This window comes from Amphiura filiformis, chromosome 10 (assembly GCF_039555335.1).
Source record: "Amphiura filiformis chromosome 10, Afil_fr2py, whole genome shotgun sequence".
NCBI lineage: Eukaryota > Metazoa > Echinodermata > Ophiuroidea > Amphilepidida > Amphiuridae > Amphiura > Amphiura filiformis.
Genome location: NC_092637.1, coordinates 45,031,461 through 45,052,169, shown reverse-complemented (window position 1 = coordinate 45,052,169; position 20,709 = coordinate 45,031,461). Strand labels below are relative to the sequence as shown.

Genomic DNA, 20,709 nt, shown 5'->3' with positions numbered 1-20,709 from the left:
CGCTCGGCCGTATGGCATTTCCCATATACTCGGTTAGTTTTGTGGGGTTCAATATCGATAATCCCATTCAATTACACGGTTGACGATGGAAATTTACTGAATTTAGAGAATGCACGGCGAATACCACCTGGATGCACCACAGGCAGAACAAGTTTGTATTGGTTAGTGGGCCAAGGTCGTATAGGCATGAAACTTGGTGGGTACAGTCGACATTTAGAGCCAAATTTGGGATCATTCTGGGTCACCAGAGGTCATAGTAAAAACTGTTGTATGGGCATGACACTTGGTGGGTACAGTCGACATTTAAAGCCAAGTTTTGGAAGGTCATTTTGGGGTCACCCAGGGCTCATCTGAGGTCAAATTAATAAAAACTGTCATGAAACTTGGTGAAAATGGGCATGAAACTTGGTGGAAACAGTCGACATTTAGAGCTAATTTTTTGCAAGGTCATTTTTGGGGTCATCCGGGTCACCCAGGGTTCATCTGAGGTCAAATTACTAAAAACTGTCGTATGGGCATGAAACTTGGTGTACAGTCAACACTTAAAGCCATATTTGGTCAGTTCATTTTGGGTCATCCGGGGTCACCCAGGGGTCATATGAAGTCAAATTACTATACAATGTCGAATGGGCATGAAACGTGGTGGGTACATTCGACATTTAGAGCCAATTTTGGAAGGTCATTTTGAGGTCATCTAAATTACTACAAACTGTCGTATGCGCATGAAACTTGGTGGGTAGGCCTACAGTCGATATTAGAGCCAAATATTGGGAAGGTCATTTTGGGGCACCCAGGGGTCATCTGAGGTCAAATTACTAAAACTGTTGTATGATCATAAAAAAAAACATGATGGGTACAGTCGACATTTAGAGCCAAATATTTGAAAGGTCATCCGGGGTCACCCAGGGGTCATCTGAGGTCAAATTACTAAAACTATTGTATTGGTATGAAACTTGGTGGGTACAGTCGACATTAAGAACCAAATATATGAAAGGTCATTTTGGGGTCATCCGGGGTTTCTCAGGGGTCATCTGAGGTCAAATTACTCAAAACTGTCGTATGGGTATAAAACTTAGTCACCATCAGGCAGGTAATTGCGATAGCCAAGAACCGCCAAATACGGGTAATCGCCTAGTAATATTAATTATACAATTTCTTGTACTTCTTACTACTATCTCAGTAAGCAAATACCTCAGGAAGCAAATACCAATTGGACTACGTTCTGATTAGGAAGAAGTGGAAGAACAGCTTGCTGGACGCTGAAGCCTATAGCGCCTTTTCTAGCATAGGATCTGATCATATGATTGTATCAGCAAGGATCAGACTAAGTCTAAGAAAGAGAGCAAGGCTTTGCCAAGAAAGAAACACTATGACTGGAGGGTTTTATGCGCAGATAAAAAGCTACAACAGCAATATACAATTGAGGTATGCAACAGATTCCAACCTCTAGAAGATATTGATGAAAATGCCACCGAACGATATGAGAAATTTATAAGCGCCATTGCAGAGGCAACAGAGAAGATCATACCTGTTAGAAAGAAAATCAGGAAGGCGTGCTTCTCAAGTGATAACAGAGTAACATCAGCAAAACTGAAAATCAAAGATGCTTATGAGACATATCAAGAAAATACAACTGAAGACAACAGGAATTAGCAGGAGTTAGAGGATGCAATAGAGGATGATCTCAACACCAAGTTAAAAGAAAAAGTTGAAATGGCACATGACAACTGTAAACACAGTCAGAGTTGGAGATTGATTAATGACATTACAGGAAGAAAATCGTCAATGAGAGGCCAGCTGAAAAGAGATACTCAGATGGAAAGGGTAAACAACTGGTATCATCATTTCAAAGATCTGCTAGGAAGTTCCCCAGATATAGAGGGGGAAGACGATATAATAGAACCCATCACAGATGATCTCGCGATTGAGGTTGGTTCTTTTAGCCATGAAGAATACACAAAGGCGAAGACAGCAATAGCAGAAGGAAAGAGTAGTGGAGAAGGCGGCATCCCACCAGAAGTCTTAAAGAGATGTGACCTGGATGACCTAGTGCTAGGTTTTTGCAACGATGCATTGATAAAAGAAAGAATGCCTGATCAATGATCTTTTCTAAATATAATCACAATACCGAAGTCAGGAGACCTAAGTCAAGGAGGTAACTACCGTGGCACAGAGCACGATGTCAAAACACGTAAGGCAGCAGCTTGGAGAGCATGTAACAGCCTAAACAAGATCTGGAAGTCTGCTCTACCAAAGAAATTTAAACTGCGGCTTTTCAGTGTAACATTGGAGTCTGTGTTAACATATGGATGCGAAGCCTGGACCATAACTCCAAAACTATCTTAAGAGCTGGACGGCTGTTACACTCGAATGCTTAGGGTAGTGTAAAACATCCATTGGAAGCAGCATATGAACAGCAAAGAGCTGTATGTAGACCTTCCAAGACTCTCAGAGAAGATCAGAGAAAAGAGGACATGCTTAGCTGGACACTGCTTCAGGAGCAAGTGCGAACCTGTCGCCAATCTGATAACCTGGACTCCTAAACATGGAACAAGAAACCCTGGTAGACCATCCCTTACATATGTAGATGTACTCAAGCAGGACACTGGACTACAAGCATCAGACCTGGGAACGGCGATGCAGGACAGGAGGACATGGAAAGCTGTCGTGGTTCAGGAAAACCACCCGAAATAAGCAAGTAAGCATCTCAGTTTGCAAATCGTTAGAACTCTGGTCTATCACTTTCATAACAATTTCCAACTCCATTGTTGCTCCATATTCAAAACCAAACAGTCTAATTTCACAATATAACCAAATGCCCCCACCCATTGATTCGTCCAACCCACACAAGGTTCTGAACAGAAATAATATACAACCAGCTACAACCACACAGGCTTTCCAAACAATACCACTCTCCTTCTAACGCCTTCTAACGATAAAGAATTGCACAACGCGAAAGCCGAGAACCGCGAAAGCCGAGAACCGCTCTAGTTCTTGTTTGGATTTCAGTGTAGGGAGCGCTCTATTTGCACATGAAATTTATCCCAAGGCAAAGGAGCCCAGGTGCGCCATTAGGCGAACATTTACGGTATGTAACGTATTGCGTGGTATTTTGTTTTTTAAATATACAAACCTCTGTGGTCCGAATTACAGTCATGCAGTGTCATACATCTTATCGCTCGGTCCCCGGCTCGGTCACAATGGCTAATTAAAGGTCCGTAACCCGATCGACAGCATCATCCCCCCGATATTTTTCATTGTTGATGAGGTTTTGGTATTACATAATAGATACTATTTTTCTCATTACTATCCTGAAATTTGACGCCCCAAGTCGATGTATTTCCGGAGAAATCATGAAAAACATCGGCCTTTACAGGCTACCAGTTTCTAAATACTAAAAGTACTTCGGATTTCTGGGTAGGGAATTATGAATGAATAATCAGTCTCCTCAACAGCTACTTTTGTTTCGCATCATTCACATTCTATGAAAAGAGCGAACCACACTAACTCCCCGGGAGACTCCAGCTTTACGGCGGTAGCATATAAGCTCTAAAAATTCCGTCATGGACGAAGCGGGTTACATAGCTCAATTGGTTAGCGCGTTATGTTTTACCCATGGGGTACCCGGTTCAATACCCGGGGGGCACTCATATATGGAAGTTGTAAGCATCCGCGTGAAAGAAAACGCGGATTTAGGGTGGTTTTGAAAATCAAAACGAGGATCCGCGCGGATCCACGATTAGGTCTCAAAACACTCATTTTAGTAAAAGAAGGGTGTTTTTTAAAGGATGATCCTCACATAGGGTAATTTTTTTAAATTACCCAATTAACGGACATTAGGCCTAGTGGTGACATATTTATCAAATTATTCGGCACAAAAGAGTGGTTTCTGAGCAATTTTACCAACCAGATTAAAAAAAAAAATCGGAGCCGACTTCAACAGTGCCAATTTTAAGCTTGCCGATATCACTGTACCGACACATGCAATATCTATCTTTGTTTAGGGGCAAATTTCTAACCAATTCCTTGCTTAGGGTGTTTTTATAATTTCTATTGTTTTAGGGGTAAATTTCAAAACAATTCCTTGCTTAGGGTGTTTTTATTTCAGTACAATCCTTGTTTAGGGTCAGTTTGACAAATTTTCGACATCCTAGCTTAGGGTCATTTTTGAAAGTCAATTCACGCGGATGCTTACAACTTTTATATATGAGTGATCCCCCCGGGTTCAATACCCGGTAATAGTCATCTTTTTCCTCTCCATTTTTAACCCAATGTCCTTTTTACATAACAACATATTCACTGTTATACTGATTATGCATACATGTAAACACATTGTTGTCATAAGTGCCCATTTGCAATTTCACATACTATATATCCTCTATTTATTCTTCTTTATAACTGCTTATTTTTTTACAAAACAAGAAATTTAAAAAGATAACTCAGAAATCAAGTTGCACATAGATGGCCAATAAAATCATATTCTGTCCTTTTATGTGACCTAAAATACTCATATAATTCCATAGTGATTTTGGTGTTCATTTAAAGAACACTTGCTCAATCATGTGTATTCAAGTGTAACATAACCTGGATGGATCAGGTTAATACAGGTATTTTCTGGAAATTGAAATTTTCTGAAAGCTTTTCAGCTTTTCAAATGAACTTACCATTGACATCACTTGCTCCATGGTCGGTCTTTTCTTCCAGTCGGTAAACCAGCAATGTCGTAGCAAATCAGCAATTGCTTTGGGGCAGTTGGGGGGAATTGGGGGTCGTTCGTTGTCGTTACATATCCTCCAAATGAGAATAGCAGGTGAATCAGAGCCTTCAAACGGAATATCTGTTGTCCAAAGTTCCCAAACAACCACTCCATAGGCATAGATGTCATATGTAGGAGAAAGGATGTTGTCTCGCAAAAGTTCTGGAGCCATCCACGGATAAGACGCTGTTTCTGTTGCCATGGAAATAGTAACATCCAATTCTTTGGCTGATCCAAAATCACACAACTTTAAGATGTTACCATTTGTGATCAAGTAGTTGGGGGTTTTAATGTCTTTGTGGACCACGCCCATCCTCTTAAGGAACGCGATAGGTCTTCCTGCTTGCTTTGACCAGTCATAAAACCGTGGACCTAAATGTGCGCCTCTATGTGCATTGAGATATTGTCGAAGTGAACCACCTTCACAGAGCTGAAGGACTATGTAGAAATCCAAGTCATCATCAACATAACCAAGGAGCTTCACAATATTTGGATGGTCTAGTTTTGAGAGAAAGCTTACCTCACGTCGTCCATCCTCAATTTCTATTCGTTTTGCTGCAACCTCGTGTGCATCCCATAGAGCTTTGTACACTGTACCGAAGCTTCCCTGTGCAACTCTTTTCACAAGCTTTAACTTGTCCCGTGGAATTGTTACATACGCCATATTGGCATAATAATCAATTGCTAACTTCTAGAAAGCAGCCAAATTTGAAAGTGGAGACGAATTTGATATAACGAATCAGAACCTATTCATAAGACTGATCATTTCTACCCTCGCACTCTTGAAATAACAACTATTTTCTTATCACAAAACATCACATGACACCAGGTTGTGACGCAGACCCAAACTTACCAACGTTTCAGTTTTAAAAATACTAATTTAAATGCAAGTGCATAATCATAACAAAACACTTACGACCTTCTTCCATTCAACCGTCAAAATGATATCTACATATCTGTGATGTTTACTTACATAGATATTATTATTAATAATTCATATTGGGACATTTTGCCGTGATGGCAAATACTAACAGACAAAAACCGGTATCAAAGGTCGATTATCTTATCGCGATCACCAATTCAATATACAAAGTCTCCTGATCAGTCCTGATGAAAATAATATCCCCAACAAAATAATTGCGAGGGTTTATAACCAGAACTGGCTGTCCAAAATTGATGCTTTGAGGTTTTAATTCTTTCTCAAAAATCAGAAATTCCAATAAAATAGTGATTATTCTCCTTGATAGTTTGTTCGCTAATAGGTGCAAATTATTTACATATACAAATGAAGAGCTTTATACATTTTGGGAAAGAGCATTAGTTTTCAAAACTGGTCAACAACACTCACTTTTTGAAACACCATCACAAAGGACAAAAAGGACATTGTCAACATCTAGAAAAACTAGAGAATCATCAGTGAATCTAGCAAAAGTATTATACCACTGATGATGGAGAATGGTTTCTCCGAAATATTTGGTTCATGAGTGTTGTTAACCAGTTCTAAACTACTTTTGATATTTGCATACACTTTCATTGTACATTATGTATGAATGTTATGAAAATTCTATATTGATTTTAAAAAATTAAACAAAATCATACATAAAGATCACAGGAAAACAAGAATTTTGTCACTTGAACAAGTACAATGTCCATTTATTATTCAAATCTAACAATGGTATACGTCTACAAAACTAGTCCACATTTGACAACGACATAATTAGCATAACAGGTGTATAGAAGCAGCAAACATTCTTTACGATTATTAATATATCAAAGACATTAGACCAAAGAGTACCGACTGTGTGAGCTTGTGTGTAATGAATGCTATGGTAAATTTGCCATTCTGGTTAGGAGAGGAAATAGAATACCTCCTGTGTTTATTGGTTTAAAATAGAACAATTGTCAATAATTGGTATCTGTAGGCTTGAGCAAAATAAGTTGCGCATATTTTTGGGGCAACATGTTACACGCAGAAAGCAAACAACACACGCTTTGAACTGAAGTTTGTTGTTGGATGCATAGCGAAATAATGGCAAACATGGCAGAGTCGGTACTCTTTGGTTCTACCTCATTATACAAACTTGTATGAATATATTCAGGCAACATTACCTCCAGTGATTTATTTCCTTCCCCCAAAAAAAAAAGTCACTTTATAATTAAAATCAAAATCATGAGCATGCACCTACCTCCCCATTCAATTACATTTATGCACTTTCTGAATTGAAGGTACATACTATCAGTGATTTGCTGTAACACATAATCATCAAAAATCTGTTTTCAATTTCCCCAATAGAAAAATGACCGCTCCCTAAGGCCAAAAAAAAAAAAAAGGTTTGTCTCAAAGCTCACGAGAAATTTAAAACAAATGCGAAATGCGATTTTTTTTTTTTTTTTTTTAGTATTTTGAGAAAAAGTCTGATTTTCGCCAATTTTTTCTGGAAAAAACTATAAAAAATTTTTTTTTTGAAATAAACAAAATTTCCGCATTTGTTTTTGTCAAATCGTGGGATTTTACAAACGCGCGCGCGAGCTTTGAGACGAACCTTTCTTTTTTTTGGCCTAATAAGGATAAAGTTTGACATTGAATGAAGCTTCAATTTTCATTTCAACCCTGCATTGTCTGCCCATAAATTTTCATAAAAAAATACCTTAAACTTGTCCTTCACTTTTAAAATTTCCTGCACTTTTCAAATCTTAGTACACTTCACAAAGGTCACTAAATGTGTGTGGAAATCAAAGAGGATTTGACTTAAGAGTCCTGTCTCAGAATAGCTCAGGTGTATTGCTATCGAAATTAGCCATTTTGGATATCATATTGTCCCTCCGGTATGTATCGGCAAAACCCGATACCAAACCATAAATGGTGTGCATTATCAGGGCAACATATTACACACTTAAAACTAAAGTTTGTAGGGTGTCAGCGGTACGAATTTTACCCTCTCTGAGAGACATGCAAACATGACCAAGTCCGGACTCCGTAAGTCTAATCTCTTTGGTGAAGATAGTCTTAATTGGCCTGCAAATAAAAACACACAATTTTTACAGTGTACAATGAATGAGATTACAACATGGATAGGCTAATGTGACCTGCTCCAACATTAATGAGAGTAAAGTTGCAAGGGTAATTCAAACACAGTCTAAACTGTCATGAAACTTGGTGAAAATGGGCATGAAACTTGGTGGAAACAGTCGACATTTAGAGCTAATTTTTTGCAAGGTCATTTTTGGGGTCATCCGGGTCACCCAGGGTTCATCTGAGGTCAAATTACTAAAAACTGTCGTATGGGCATGAAACTTGGTGTACAGTCAACACTTAAAGCCATATTTGGTCAGTTCATTTTGGGTCATCCGGGGTCACCCAGGGGTCATATGAAGTCAAATTACTATACAATGTCGAATGGGCATGAAACGTGGTGGGTACATTCGACATTTAGAGCCAATTTTGGAAGGTCATTTTGAGGTCATCTAAATTACTACAAACTGTCGTATGCGCATGAAACTTGGTGGGTAGGCCTACAGTCGATATTAGAGCCAAATATTGGGAAGGTCATTTTGGGGCACCCAGGGGTCATCTGAGGTCAAATTACTAAAACTGTTGTATGATCAAAAAAAAAACATGATGGGTACAGTCGACATTTAGAGCCAAATATTTGAAAGGTCATCCGGGGTCACCCAGGGGTCATCTGAGGTCAAATTACTAAAACTATTGTATTGGTATGAAACTTGGTGGGTACAGTCGACATTAAGAACCAAATATATGAAAGGTCATTTTGGGGTCATCCGGGGTTTCTCAGGGGTCATCTGAGGTCAAATTACTCAAAACTGTCGTATGGGTATAAAACTTAGTCACCATCAGGCAGGTAATTGCGATAGCCAAGAACCGCCAAATACGGGTAATCGCCTAGTAATATTAATTATACAATTTCTTGTACTTCTTACTACTATCTCAGTAAGCAAATACCTCAGGAAGCAAATACCAATTGGACTACGTTCTGATTAGGAAGAAGTGGAAGAACAGCTTGCTGGACGCTGAAGCCTATAGCGCCTTTTCTAGCATAGGATCTGATCATATGATTGTATCAGCAAGGATCAGACTAAGTCTAAGAAAGAGAGCAAGGCTTTGCCAAGAAAGAAACACTATGACTGGAGGGTTTTATGCGCAGATAAAAAGCTACAACAGCAATATACAATTGAGGTATGCAACAGATTCCAACCTCTAGAAGATATTGATGAAAATGCCACCGAACGATATGAGAAATTTATAAGCGCCATTGCAGAGGCAACAGAGAAGATCATACCTGTTAGAAAGAAAATCAGGAAGGCGTGCTTCTCAAGTGATAACAGAGTAACATCAGCAAAACTGAAAATCAAAGATGCTTATGAGACATATCAAGAAAATACAACTGAAGACAACAGGAATTAGCAGGAGTTAGAGGATGCAATAGAGGATGATCTCAACACCAAGTTAAAAGAAAAAGTTGAAATGGCACATGACAACTGTAAACACAGTCAGAGTTGGAGATTGATTAATGACATTACAGGAAGAAAATCGTCAATGAGAGGCCAGCTGAAAAGAGATACTCAGATGGAAAGGGTAAACAACTGGTATCATCATTTCAAAGATCTGCTAGGAAGTTCCCCAGATATAGAGGGGGAAGACGATATAATAGAACCCATCACAGATGATCTCGCGATTGAGGTTGGTTCTTTTAGCCATGAAGAATACACAAAGGCGAAGACAGCAATAGCAGAAGGAAAGAGTAGTGGAGAAGGCGGCATCCCACCAGAAGTCTTAAAGAGATGTGACCTGGATGACCTAGTGCTAGGTTTTTGCAACGATGCATTGATAAAAGAAAGAATGCCTGATCAATGATCTTTTCTAAATATAATCACAATACCGAAGTCAGGAGACCTAAGTCAAGGAGGTAACTACCGTGGCACAGAGCACGATGTCAAAACACGTAAGGCAGCAGCTTGGAGAGCATGTAACAGCCTAAACAAGATCTGGAAGTCTGCTCTACCAAAGAAATTTAAACTGCGGCTTTTCAGTGTAACATTGGAGTCTGTGTTAACATATGGATGCGAAGCCTGGACCATAACTCCAAAACTATCTTAAGAGCTGGACGGCTGTTACACTCGAATGCTTAGGGTAGTGTAAAACATCCATTGAAGCAGCATATGAACAGCAAAGAGCTGTATGTAGACCTTCCAAGACTCTCAGAGAAGATCAGAGAAAAGAGGACATGCTTAGCTGGACACTGCTTCAGGAGCAAGTGCGAACCTGTCGCCAATCTGATAACCTGGACTCCTAAACATGGAACAAGAAACCCTGGTAGACCATCCCTTACATATGTAGATGTACTCAAGCAGGACACTGGACTACAAGCATCAGACCTGGGAACGGCGATGCAGGACAGGAGGACATGGAAAGCTGTCGTGGTTCAGGAAAACCACCCGAAATAAGCAAGTAAGCATCTCAGTTTGCAAATCGTTAGAACTCTGGTCTATCACTTTCATAACAATTTCCAACTCCATTGTTGCTCCATATTCAAAACCAAACAGTCTAATTTCACAATATAACCAAATGCCCCCACCCATTGATTCGTCCAACCCACACAAGGTTCTGAACAGAAATAATATACAACCAGCTACAACCACACAGGCTTTCCAAACAATACCACTCTCCTTCTAACGCCTTCTAACGATAAAGAATTGCACAACGCGAAAGCCGAGAACCGCGAAAGCCGAGAACCGCTCTAGTTCTTGTTTGGATTTCAGTGTAGGGAGCGCTCTATTTGCACATGAAATTTATCCCAAGGCAAAGGAGCCCAGGTGCGCCATTAGGCGAACATTTACGGTATGTAACGTATTGCGTGGTATTTTGTTTTTTAAATATACAAACCTCTGTGGTCCGAATTACAGTCATGCAGTGTCATACATCTTATCGCTCGGTCCCCGGCTCGGTCACAATGGCTAATTAAAGGTCCGTAACCCGATCGACAGCATCATCCCCCGATATTTTTCATTGTTGATGAGGTTTTGGTATTACATAATAGATACTATTTTTCTCATTACTATCCTGAAATTTGACGCCCCAAGTCGATGTATTTCCGGAGAAATCATGAAAAACATCGGCCTTTACAGGCTACCAGTTTCTAAATACTAAAAGTACTTCGGATTTCTGGGTAGGGAATTATGAATGAATAATCAGTCTCCTCAACAGCTACTTTTGTTTCGCATCATACACATTCTATGAAAAGAGCGAACAACACTCACTCCCCGGGAGTCTCAAGCTTTACGGCGGTAGCATATAAGCTCTAAAAATTCCGTCATGGACGAAGCGGGTTACATAGCTCAATTGGTTAGCGCGTTATGTTTTACCCATGGGGTACCCGGTTCAATACCCGGGGGGGGGGGGGCACTCATATATGGAAGTTGTAAGCATCCGCGTGAAAGAAAACGCGGATTTAGGGTGGTTTTGAAAATCAAAACGAGGATCCGCGCGGATCCACGATTAGGGTCTCAAAACACTCATTTTAGTAAAAGAAGGGGTGTTTTTTTAAAGGATGATCCTCACATAGGGTAATTTTTTTAAATTACCCAATTAACGGACATTAGGCCTAGTGGTGACATATTTATCAAATTATTCGGCACAAAAGAGTGGTTTCTGAGCAATTTTACCAACCAGATTAAAAAAAAAATCGGAGCCGACTTCAACAGTGCCAATTTTAAGCTTGCCGATATCACTGTACCGACACATGCAATATCTATCTTTGTTTAGGGGCAAATTTCTAACCAATTCCTTGCTTAGGGTGTTTTTATAATTTCTATTGTTTTAGGGGTAAATTTCAAAACAATTCCTTGCTTAGGTGTTTTTATTTCAGTACAATCCTTGTTTAGGGTCAGTTTGACAAATTTTCGACATCCTAGCTTAGGGTCATTTTTGAAAGTCAATTCACGCGGATGCTTACAACTTTTATATATGAGTGATCCCCCCGGGTTCAATACCCGGTAATAGTCATCTTTTTCCTCTCCATTTTTAACCCAATGTCCTTTTTACATAACAACATATTCACTGTTATACTGATTATGCATACATGTAAACACATTGTTGTCATAAGTGCCCATTTGCAATTTCACATACTATATATCCTCTATTTATTCTTCTTTATAACTGCTTATTTTTTTTCATAACAAGAAATTTAAAAAGATAACTCAGAAATCAAGTTGCACATAGATGGCCAATAAAATCATATTCTGTCCTTTTATGTGACCTAAAATACTCATATAATTCCATAGTGATTTTGGTGTTCATTTAAAGAACACTTGCTCAATCATGTGTATTCAAGTGTAACATAACCTGGATGGATCAGGTTAATACAGGTATTTTCTGAAATTGAAATTTTCTGAAAGCTTTTCAGCTTTTCAAATGAACTTACCATTGACATCACTTGCTCCATGGTCGGTCTTTTCTTCCAGTCGGTAAACCAGCAATGTCGTAGCAAATCAGCAATTGCTTTGGGGCAGTTGGGGGGAATTGGGGGTCGTTCGTTGTCGTTACATATCCTCCAAATGAGAATAGCAGGTGAATCAGAGCCTTCAAACGGAATATCTGTTGTCCAAAGTTCCCAAACAACCACTCCATAGGCATAGATGTCATATGTAGGAGAAAGGATGTTGTCTCGCAAAAGTTCTGGAGCCATCCACGGATAAGACGCTGTTTCTGTTGCCATGGAAATAGTAACATCCAATTCTTTGGCTGATCCAAAATCACACAACTTTAAGATGTTACCATTTGTGATCAAGTAGTTGGGGGTTTTAATGTCTTTGTGGACCACGCCCATCCTCTTAAGGAACGCGATAGGTCTTCCTGCTTGCTTTGACCAGTCATAAAACCGTGGACCTAAATGTGCGCCTCTATGTGCATTGAGATATTGTCGAAGTGAACCACCTTCACAGAGCTGAAGGACTATGTAGAAATCCAAGTCATCATCAACATAACCAAGGAGCTTCACAATATTTGGATGGTCTAGTTTTGAGAGAAAGCTTACCTCACGTCGTCCATCCTCAATTTCTATTCGTTTTGCTGCAACCTCGTGTGCATCCCATAGAGCTTTGTACACTGTACCGAAGCTTCCCTGTGCAACTCTTTTCACAAGCTTTAACTTGTCCCGTGGAATTGTTACATACGCCATATTGGCATAATAATCAATTGCTAACTTCTAGAAAGCAGCCAAATTTGAAAGTGGAGACGAATTTGATATAACGAATCAGAACCTATTCATAAGACTGATCATTTCTACCCTCGCACTCTTGAAATAACAACTATTTTCTTATCACAAAACATCACATGACACCAGGTTGTGACGCAGACCCAAACTTACCAACGTTTCAGTTTTTAAAAATACTAATTTAAATGCAAGTGCATAATCATAACAAAACACTTACGACCTTCTTCCATTCAACCGTCAAAATGATATCTACATATCTGTGATGTTTACTTACATAGATATTATTATTAATAATTCATATTGGGACATTTTGCCGTGATGGCAAATACTAACAGACAAAAACCGGTATCAAAGGTCGATTATCTTATCGCGATCACCAATTCAATATACAAAGTCTCCTGATCAGTCCTGATGAAAATAATATCCCCAACAAAATAATTGCGAGGGTTTATAACCAGAACTGGCTGTCCAAAATTGATGCTTTGAGGTTTTAATTCTTTCTCAAAAATCAGAAATTCCAATAAAATAGTGATTATTCTCCTTGATAGTTTGTTCGCTAATAGGTGCAAATTATTTACATATACAAATGAAGAGCTTTATACATTTTGGGAAAGAGCATTAGTTTTCAAAACTGGTCAACAACACTCACTTTTTGAAACACCATCACAAAGGACAAAAAGGACATTGTCAACATCTAGAAAAACTAGAGAATCATCAGTGAATCTAGCAAAAGTATTATACCACTGATGATGGAGAATGGTTTCTCCGAAATATTTGGTTCATGAGTGTTGTTAACCAGTTCTAAACTACTTTTGATATTTGCATACACTTTCATTGTACATTATGTATGAATGTTATGAAAATTCTATATTGATTTTAAAAAATTAAACAAAATCATACATAAAGATCACAGGAAAACAAGAATTTTGTCACTTGAACAAGTACAATGTCCATTTATTATTCAAATCTAACAATGGTATACGTCTACAAAACTAGTCCACATTTGACAACGACATAATTAGCATAACAGGTGTATAGAAGCAGCAAACATTCTTTACGATTATTAATATATCAAAGACATTAGACCAAAGAGTACCGACTGTGTGAGCTTGTGTGTAATGAATGCTATGGTAAATTTGCCATTCTGGTTAGGAGAGGAAATAGAATACCTCCTGTGTTTATTGGTTTAAAATAGAACAATTGTCAATAATTGGTATCTGTAGGCTTGAGCAAAATAAGTTGCGCATATTTTTGGGGCAACATGTTACACGCAGAAAGCAAACAACACACGCTTTGAACTGAAGTTTGTTGTTGGATGCATAGCGAAATAATGGCAAACATGGCAGAGTCGGTACTCTTTGGTTCTACCTCATTATACAAACTTGTATGAATATATTCAGGCAACATTACCTCCAGTGATTTATTTCCTTCCCCCCCCCCCAAAAAAAAGTCACTTTATAATTAAAATCAAAATCATGAGCATGCACCTACCTCCCCATTCAATTACATTTATGCACTTTCTGAATTGAAGGTACATACTATCAGTGATTTGCTGTAACACATAATCATCAAAAATCTGTTTTCAATTTCCCCAATAGAAAAATGACCGCTCCCTAAGGCCAAAAAAAAAAAAAGGTTTGTCTCAAAGCTCACGAGAAATTTAAAACAAATGCGAAATGCGATTTTTTTTTTTTTTTTTTTTTTTTAGTATTTTGAGAAAAAAGTCTGATTTTCGCCAATTTTTTCTGGAAAAAACTATAAAAATTTTTTTTTTTGAAATAAACAAAATTTCCGCATTTGTTTTTTGTCAAATCGTGGGATTTTACAAACGCGCGCGCGAGCTTTGAGACGAACCTTTCTTTTTTTTGGCCTAATAAGGATAAAGTTTGACATTGAATGAAGCTTCAATTTTCATTTCAACCCTGCATTGTCTGCCCATAAATTTTCATACAAAAATACCTTAAACTTGTCCTTCACTTTTAAAATTTCCTGCACTTTTCAAATCTTAGTACACTTCACAAAGGTCACTAAATGTGTGTGGAAATCAAAGAGGATTTGACTTAAGAGTCCTGTCTCAGAATAGCTCAGGTGTATTGCTATCGAAATTAGCCATTTTGGATATCATATTGTCCCTCCGGTATGTATCGGCAAAACCCGATACCAAACCATAAATGGTGTGCATTATCAGGGCAACATATTACACACTTAAAACTAAAGTTTGTAGGGTGTCAGCGGTACAATTTTACCCTCTCTGAGAGACATGCAAACATGACCAAGTCCGGACTCCGTAAGTCTAATCTCTTTGGTGAAGATAGTCTTAATTGGCCTGCAAATAAAAACACACAATTTTTACAGTGTACAATGAATGAGATTACAACATGGATAGGCTAATGTGACCTGCTCCAACATTAATGAGAGTAAAGTTGCAAGGGTAATTCAAACACAGTCTATTAAATATTGCAAAATTAGATAGAAAAAAGCAATTCTGGAGGAAATATTGATTTTTGAAGACATTTTGGTATAGAGTATGAAGTAAGGAATTCACATCTGACATATATCGTCGGACGCATCACATACTGGTCTATCTCGAAAAACACGCAGTTCGAGAAAATCGCAATTGAAAATCTTCGTATTAAGTTAACCTTTCTATAATTTAATTAGACTACGGATTTTCATGAAAGTGGTTTTAAATTAAAGCATATACTTAACAAATTTATTTAAGTGGAATTTTGAATTATATTTATGTATGCAGTATTGCTTAAAACTACACTAAAGTTGTAGTTCTGTATGTGAAATAGTTAATTTCCCGATATCGTATTTAAAATTCGTTTCATACTGGTCTATCTTGGGGGCTATCTCGATTTCGCGCACAATGATGTGACTTTAGACGCATCACATACTGGTCTATCTCGAGATAGACCAGTATGTAATGCACTTTCAATACGATATCGGGAAATTACGATTTCACATACAGAACTACAACTTAAGTGTAGTTTTAAGCAATATTACATACGTAAATATAATTAAAGATTCCACTTAAATAAATCTACTAAGTGTATGCTTTAATTTAAAACCACTTTCATGAAAATCCGTAGTCTAATTAAATTATAGAAAGGTAAACTTATTACGAAGATTTTCAATTGCGATTTTCTAGAAATGCGTGTTTTTCGAGATAGACCAGTATGTGAAAATACGTATTTTGAAAAAATCATAGATAGTTTAAATTAAACATTTTATAACTAATTATCTAGGAAAAATTGAGGTCTGTAATTTGTTGTATTTGAAGAGCTCCGTAAAAAAGAACTATATACCAATTTTCTCAAAAAAGTCAAAAATTCAAGATAGACCAGTATGTGATGCACCCGACGATATGAGAAAGTCATTTGGGCATTTTGTGCTCATTTTGTAAGAGCAAGGACATTCACGTCACAACACAACATGTGTAGGAAGCCGTTAACTTTTAATAATCAGGTGCAGGAAGCCATAAAGCTAATCATAAAATATATATATGAAAAATATGAAGAAAACAATAATGAATTTGTACTATATTTGTCACATTGAAAATAAGCATTTTATATTTGACATCAATGGATGATGAAGCATAAATTCAGCTCTATACACTGGTGAAAGGATGTACTGTACGTTTTTACATTTGGGAAGTACCCAGCAAACACAAAACGTTTTTGACATCGTTCGCAAAGGTTGTCCGAAAACGTTTAAATGTTTATGTTATATAAAGGTTATATTAAGGGCATAAAACGTTTTCATAACATTAAAAAACATTTTGTGATAATCTACTGCCCAGCAAACACAAAATGTTTTACAGAAAACGTTTAAATGTCGGGTTATATAAAGGGTATAAAAACGTTTATAACATTCCAAAAACATTTTTGAAAACTTGATACAAAACATTCTAAACAGAATGTTATTTTGGGGTTGAAAAAATATTTTGCAAAAATGTTTGCTCAAAATATTTGCTGGGGCAAATAACGTTATTTAAGTGTTGACAAAATATTTGTTTTTTTAGTATTTTGAGAAAAAAGTCTGATTTTCGCCAATTTTTTCTGGAAAAAACTATAAAAAATTTTTTTTTTGAAATAAACAAAATTTCCGCATTTGTTTTTGTCAAATCGTGGGATTTTACAAACGCGCGCGAGCTTTGAGACGAACCTTTCTTTTTTTGGCCTAATAAGGATAAAGTTTGACATTGAATGAAGCTTCAATTTTCATTTCAACCCTGCATTGTCTGCCCATAAATTTTCATACAAAAATACCTTAAACTTGTCCTTCACTTTTAAAATTTCCTGCACTTTTCAAATCTTAGTACACTTCACAAAGGTCACTAAATGTGTGTGGAAATCAAAGAGGATTTGACTTAAGAGTCCTGTCTCAGAATAGCTCAGGTGTATTGCTATCGAAATTAGCCATTTTGGATATCATATTGTCCCTCCGGTATGTATCGGCAAAAACCCGATACCAAACCATAAATGGTGTGCATTATCAGGGCAACATATTACACACTTAAAACTAAAGTTTGTAGGGTGTCAGCGGTACGAATTTTACCCTCTCTGAGAGACATGCAAACATGACCAAGTCCGGACTCCGTAAGTCTAATCTCTTTGGTGAAGATAGTCTTAATTGGCCTGCAAATAAAAACACACAATTTTTACAGTGTACAATGAATGAGATTACAACATGGATAGGCTAATGTGACCTGCTCCAACATTAATGAGAGTAAAGTTGCAAGGGTAATTCAAACACAGTCTATTAAATATTGCAAAATTAGATAGAAAAAAGCAATTCTGGAGGAAATATTGATTTTTGAAGACATTTTGGTATATGATTCTAAAGAGTATGAAGTAAGGAATTCACATCTGACATATATGAGAAAGTCATTTGGGCATTTTGTGCTCATTTTGTAAGAGCAAGGACATTCACGTCACAACACAACATGTGTAGGAAGCCGTTAACTTTTAATAATCAGGTGCAGGAAGCCATAAAGCTAATCATAAAATATATATATGAAAAATATGAAGAAAACAATAATGAATTTGTACTATATTTGTCACATTGAAAATAAGCATTTTATATTTGACATCAATGGATGATGAAGCATAAATTCAGCTCTATACACTGGTGAAAGGATGTACTGTACGTTTTTACATTTGGGAAGTACCCAGCAAACACAAAACGTTTTTGACATCGTTCGCAAAGGTTGTCCGAAAACGTTTAAATGTTTATGTTATATAAAGGTTATATTAAGGGCATAAAACGTTTTCATAACATTAAAAAACATTTTGTGATAATCTACTGCCCAGCAAACACAAAATGTTTTACAGAAAACGTTTAAATGTCGGGTTATATAAAGGGTATAAAAACGTTTATAACATTCCAAAAACATTTTTGAAAACTTGATACAAAACATTCTAAACAGAATGTTATTTTGGGGTTGAAAAAATATATTTTGCAAAAATGTTTGCTCAAAATATTTGCTGGGGGCAAATAACGTTATTTAAGTGTTGACAAAATATTTGCAAAAATAGTTTACAATAACATTTTGAAAACATTTTAAAAATATTGTTGTAGTGTGTTTTCATACAAAACATTTAAAAATGTTTTCATGACCTTTATATAAAGCAACATTTAATGTTAATAAAACGTTTTTATCTAAGATAAAACCCAAAATATAACATTTTTAAAACGTTTCTGTGTTTGCTGGGTAAATCATGCAAATTCCACAACATAAAACTTTTGCATGGGTTCCTTTACACACTGCTTAGTTAAATTATTGAAGTGAAATAACAACATACAAATGTAGTAAACAATAATCCTCTTATGAAGGTCCAATACAGAAAGGTTTTATTTGTAAGTCCAAGATCAATCCCAAATATGTGGTGATCTAATACATATCAAGAAATCTATCAGAACTGTAACCATGGTAACAGTAGATATAATTTGGGTCCGCGCATAAATGACATGCAGTTTCTGGCAGAGAAGAATGGCAGTCGTTTACATTTAGAGAGCGTGAACAGCATAAACGTAGAAGTGGGGGTTCTGATTCAATCATCTGACTGTTTTTTGAAGTTATTTTTTCGGCACTGGAGTGTCCCTGGACCTAGAACTAAATGCTAGTATCATTCATGGTTGACCTAAAAAAAATGCATAATGTTTTGAAACACAAAACATCATGCAATTTTTTTAGGTCAACCATGAATGATACTAGCATTTAGGTCTAGGTCCAGGGACACTCCAAAACCAAAAACTTTAAAAAAAAAATATATATATAATCCCACCCCCCAATTGTGAAAAATTTTCACCTAAAAAACGGGTGGGACTATACTCGGACCAATACGGTAATATTATGTCGATTTTAATGGGGGGGGGGTCTGTACATCAAACATTTTCTCCTGAGATCAGACGTTTTTGCCCCTATATTTCCACAGAGTAGACATTTTGGACTTAAATTTGCTAAGTTGGGAGGAGCACCTCCTACCCCAAAAGGGGTTGAACCTTGTGTGAACCGTGGTAACCCTTCCTTTACTGGGCATCGCTTATCAGACCAACTGGCTGGTGCCATAAAAGTCCTGTACACACCAGCACATAAAGGATGCCACTCACATCCCATTCTAAATGCTTAACACCATACTTTACATCAAGATTTTTGGCACTTTTTGCAAACGTAGCTTGTGCACTGAGAAAATGTGAAAGTTGCGGTTCTGGTTGGCTAAATTAGCCTTTTCGATGTATGGCGTACACAAAAGACTTAACCCATTTCGTACACAAAAGACTTAACCCATTTCGTGCAGCGCCATCCTATTGTGTCCGCCATATCTCGAAAACGCTAATGGCTACTTGATTCACATCACAAAATATTGGTACCTCATTCTCTGAAACAAGCTGTAACCATGGTAACTCGGGCATGACAAGAACCAGGTCATGCCGATCAACAATGGCTATTAAATCCATACACCCCCTGTGGAAGACATGACCTTAATCTCCCACACAGAGGGTGCAGATTTCAAACAAAATCACCCGTAACTCCATTTGAAATTCACATTCACTATGTGGCTTAAAATAGCACATTTGAACAGTTCAGTTGCAAAATTTGATGCAACAAATCAGACCTTATCCATAAGACAGATCATTTCTACCCTCGCTCTCTTGAAATAACAACTATTTTCTTATCACAAAACATCACATGACACCAGACGACAATTGCGCAACTACACCGGTTGTGACGCAGCATCAAAACTTAACCAGTTCAGTGTTTAATGCTCTGCATGCTGCCAATAGGTTTCAACATAAGAAGTCCAAGTTTGAGACATTTTCTCAAAATATCAAGAGCTTTCTCAAGAACCACTAAACCAATACTGGGCTTGTTTGTACTCATTGTAATGCATTTTTCATGCTGATTCCAAATATGGTCATACAAATGTACAATTCTTAAATTGTTTGACACCCATGTGAAGAGAGTTAACCACAATAATCATTTGAATGCAAGAAGTTTGTTGTATAACAAAGCACTTACGACCTTCCATTCAACCGTCAAAATGATATCTACATATCTGTGTTATTTACTTACATAGATATTATATATTTGTGACAATTAAATATTGTGACTTTTTGCCTCGATAGCAAACAAAGGTTGATTATCTTATCACAATCACCAATTCAATACACAAAGTGTTGTCATGAAAAGAAGATTTCCAACAAAATCATTGC

The 20,709-nt window shown here is 37.2% G+C and overlaps 2 protein-coding genes across 2 annotated transcripts; both read right to left on the bottom strand.

The window, feature by feature from the left end:
* Window positions 1-4,225: 4,225 nt before the first annotated feature.
* LOC140161922 (mitogen-activated protein kinase kinase kinase 20-like) lies at window positions 4,226-5,420 on the bottom strand. Its single transcript, XM_072185217.1, has 2 exons — window positions 4,665-5,420; window positions 4,226-4,276 (listed from the first exon to the last, which is right to left on the bottom strand). The coding sequence occupies exons 1-2, from the start codon at window positions 5,418-5,420 to the stop codon at window positions 4,226-4,228; spliced, it is 807 nt and encodes a 268-aa protein (XP_072041318.1).
* A 6,337-nt stretch (window positions 5,421-11,757) lies between these two features.
* On the bottom strand, window positions 11,758-12,951 carry LOC140161921 (mitogen-activated protein kinase kinase kinase 20-like). Its single transcript, XM_072185216.1, has 2 exons — window positions 12,196-12,951; window positions 11,758-11,808 (listed from the first exon to the last, which is right to left on the bottom strand). Exons 1-2 carry the CDS (start codon window positions 12,949-12,951, stop codon window positions 11,758-11,760), a joined length of 807 nt encoding a protein of 268 aa, XP_072041317.1.
* Between the last annotated feature and the right edge of the window lie 7,758 nt (window positions 12,952-20,709).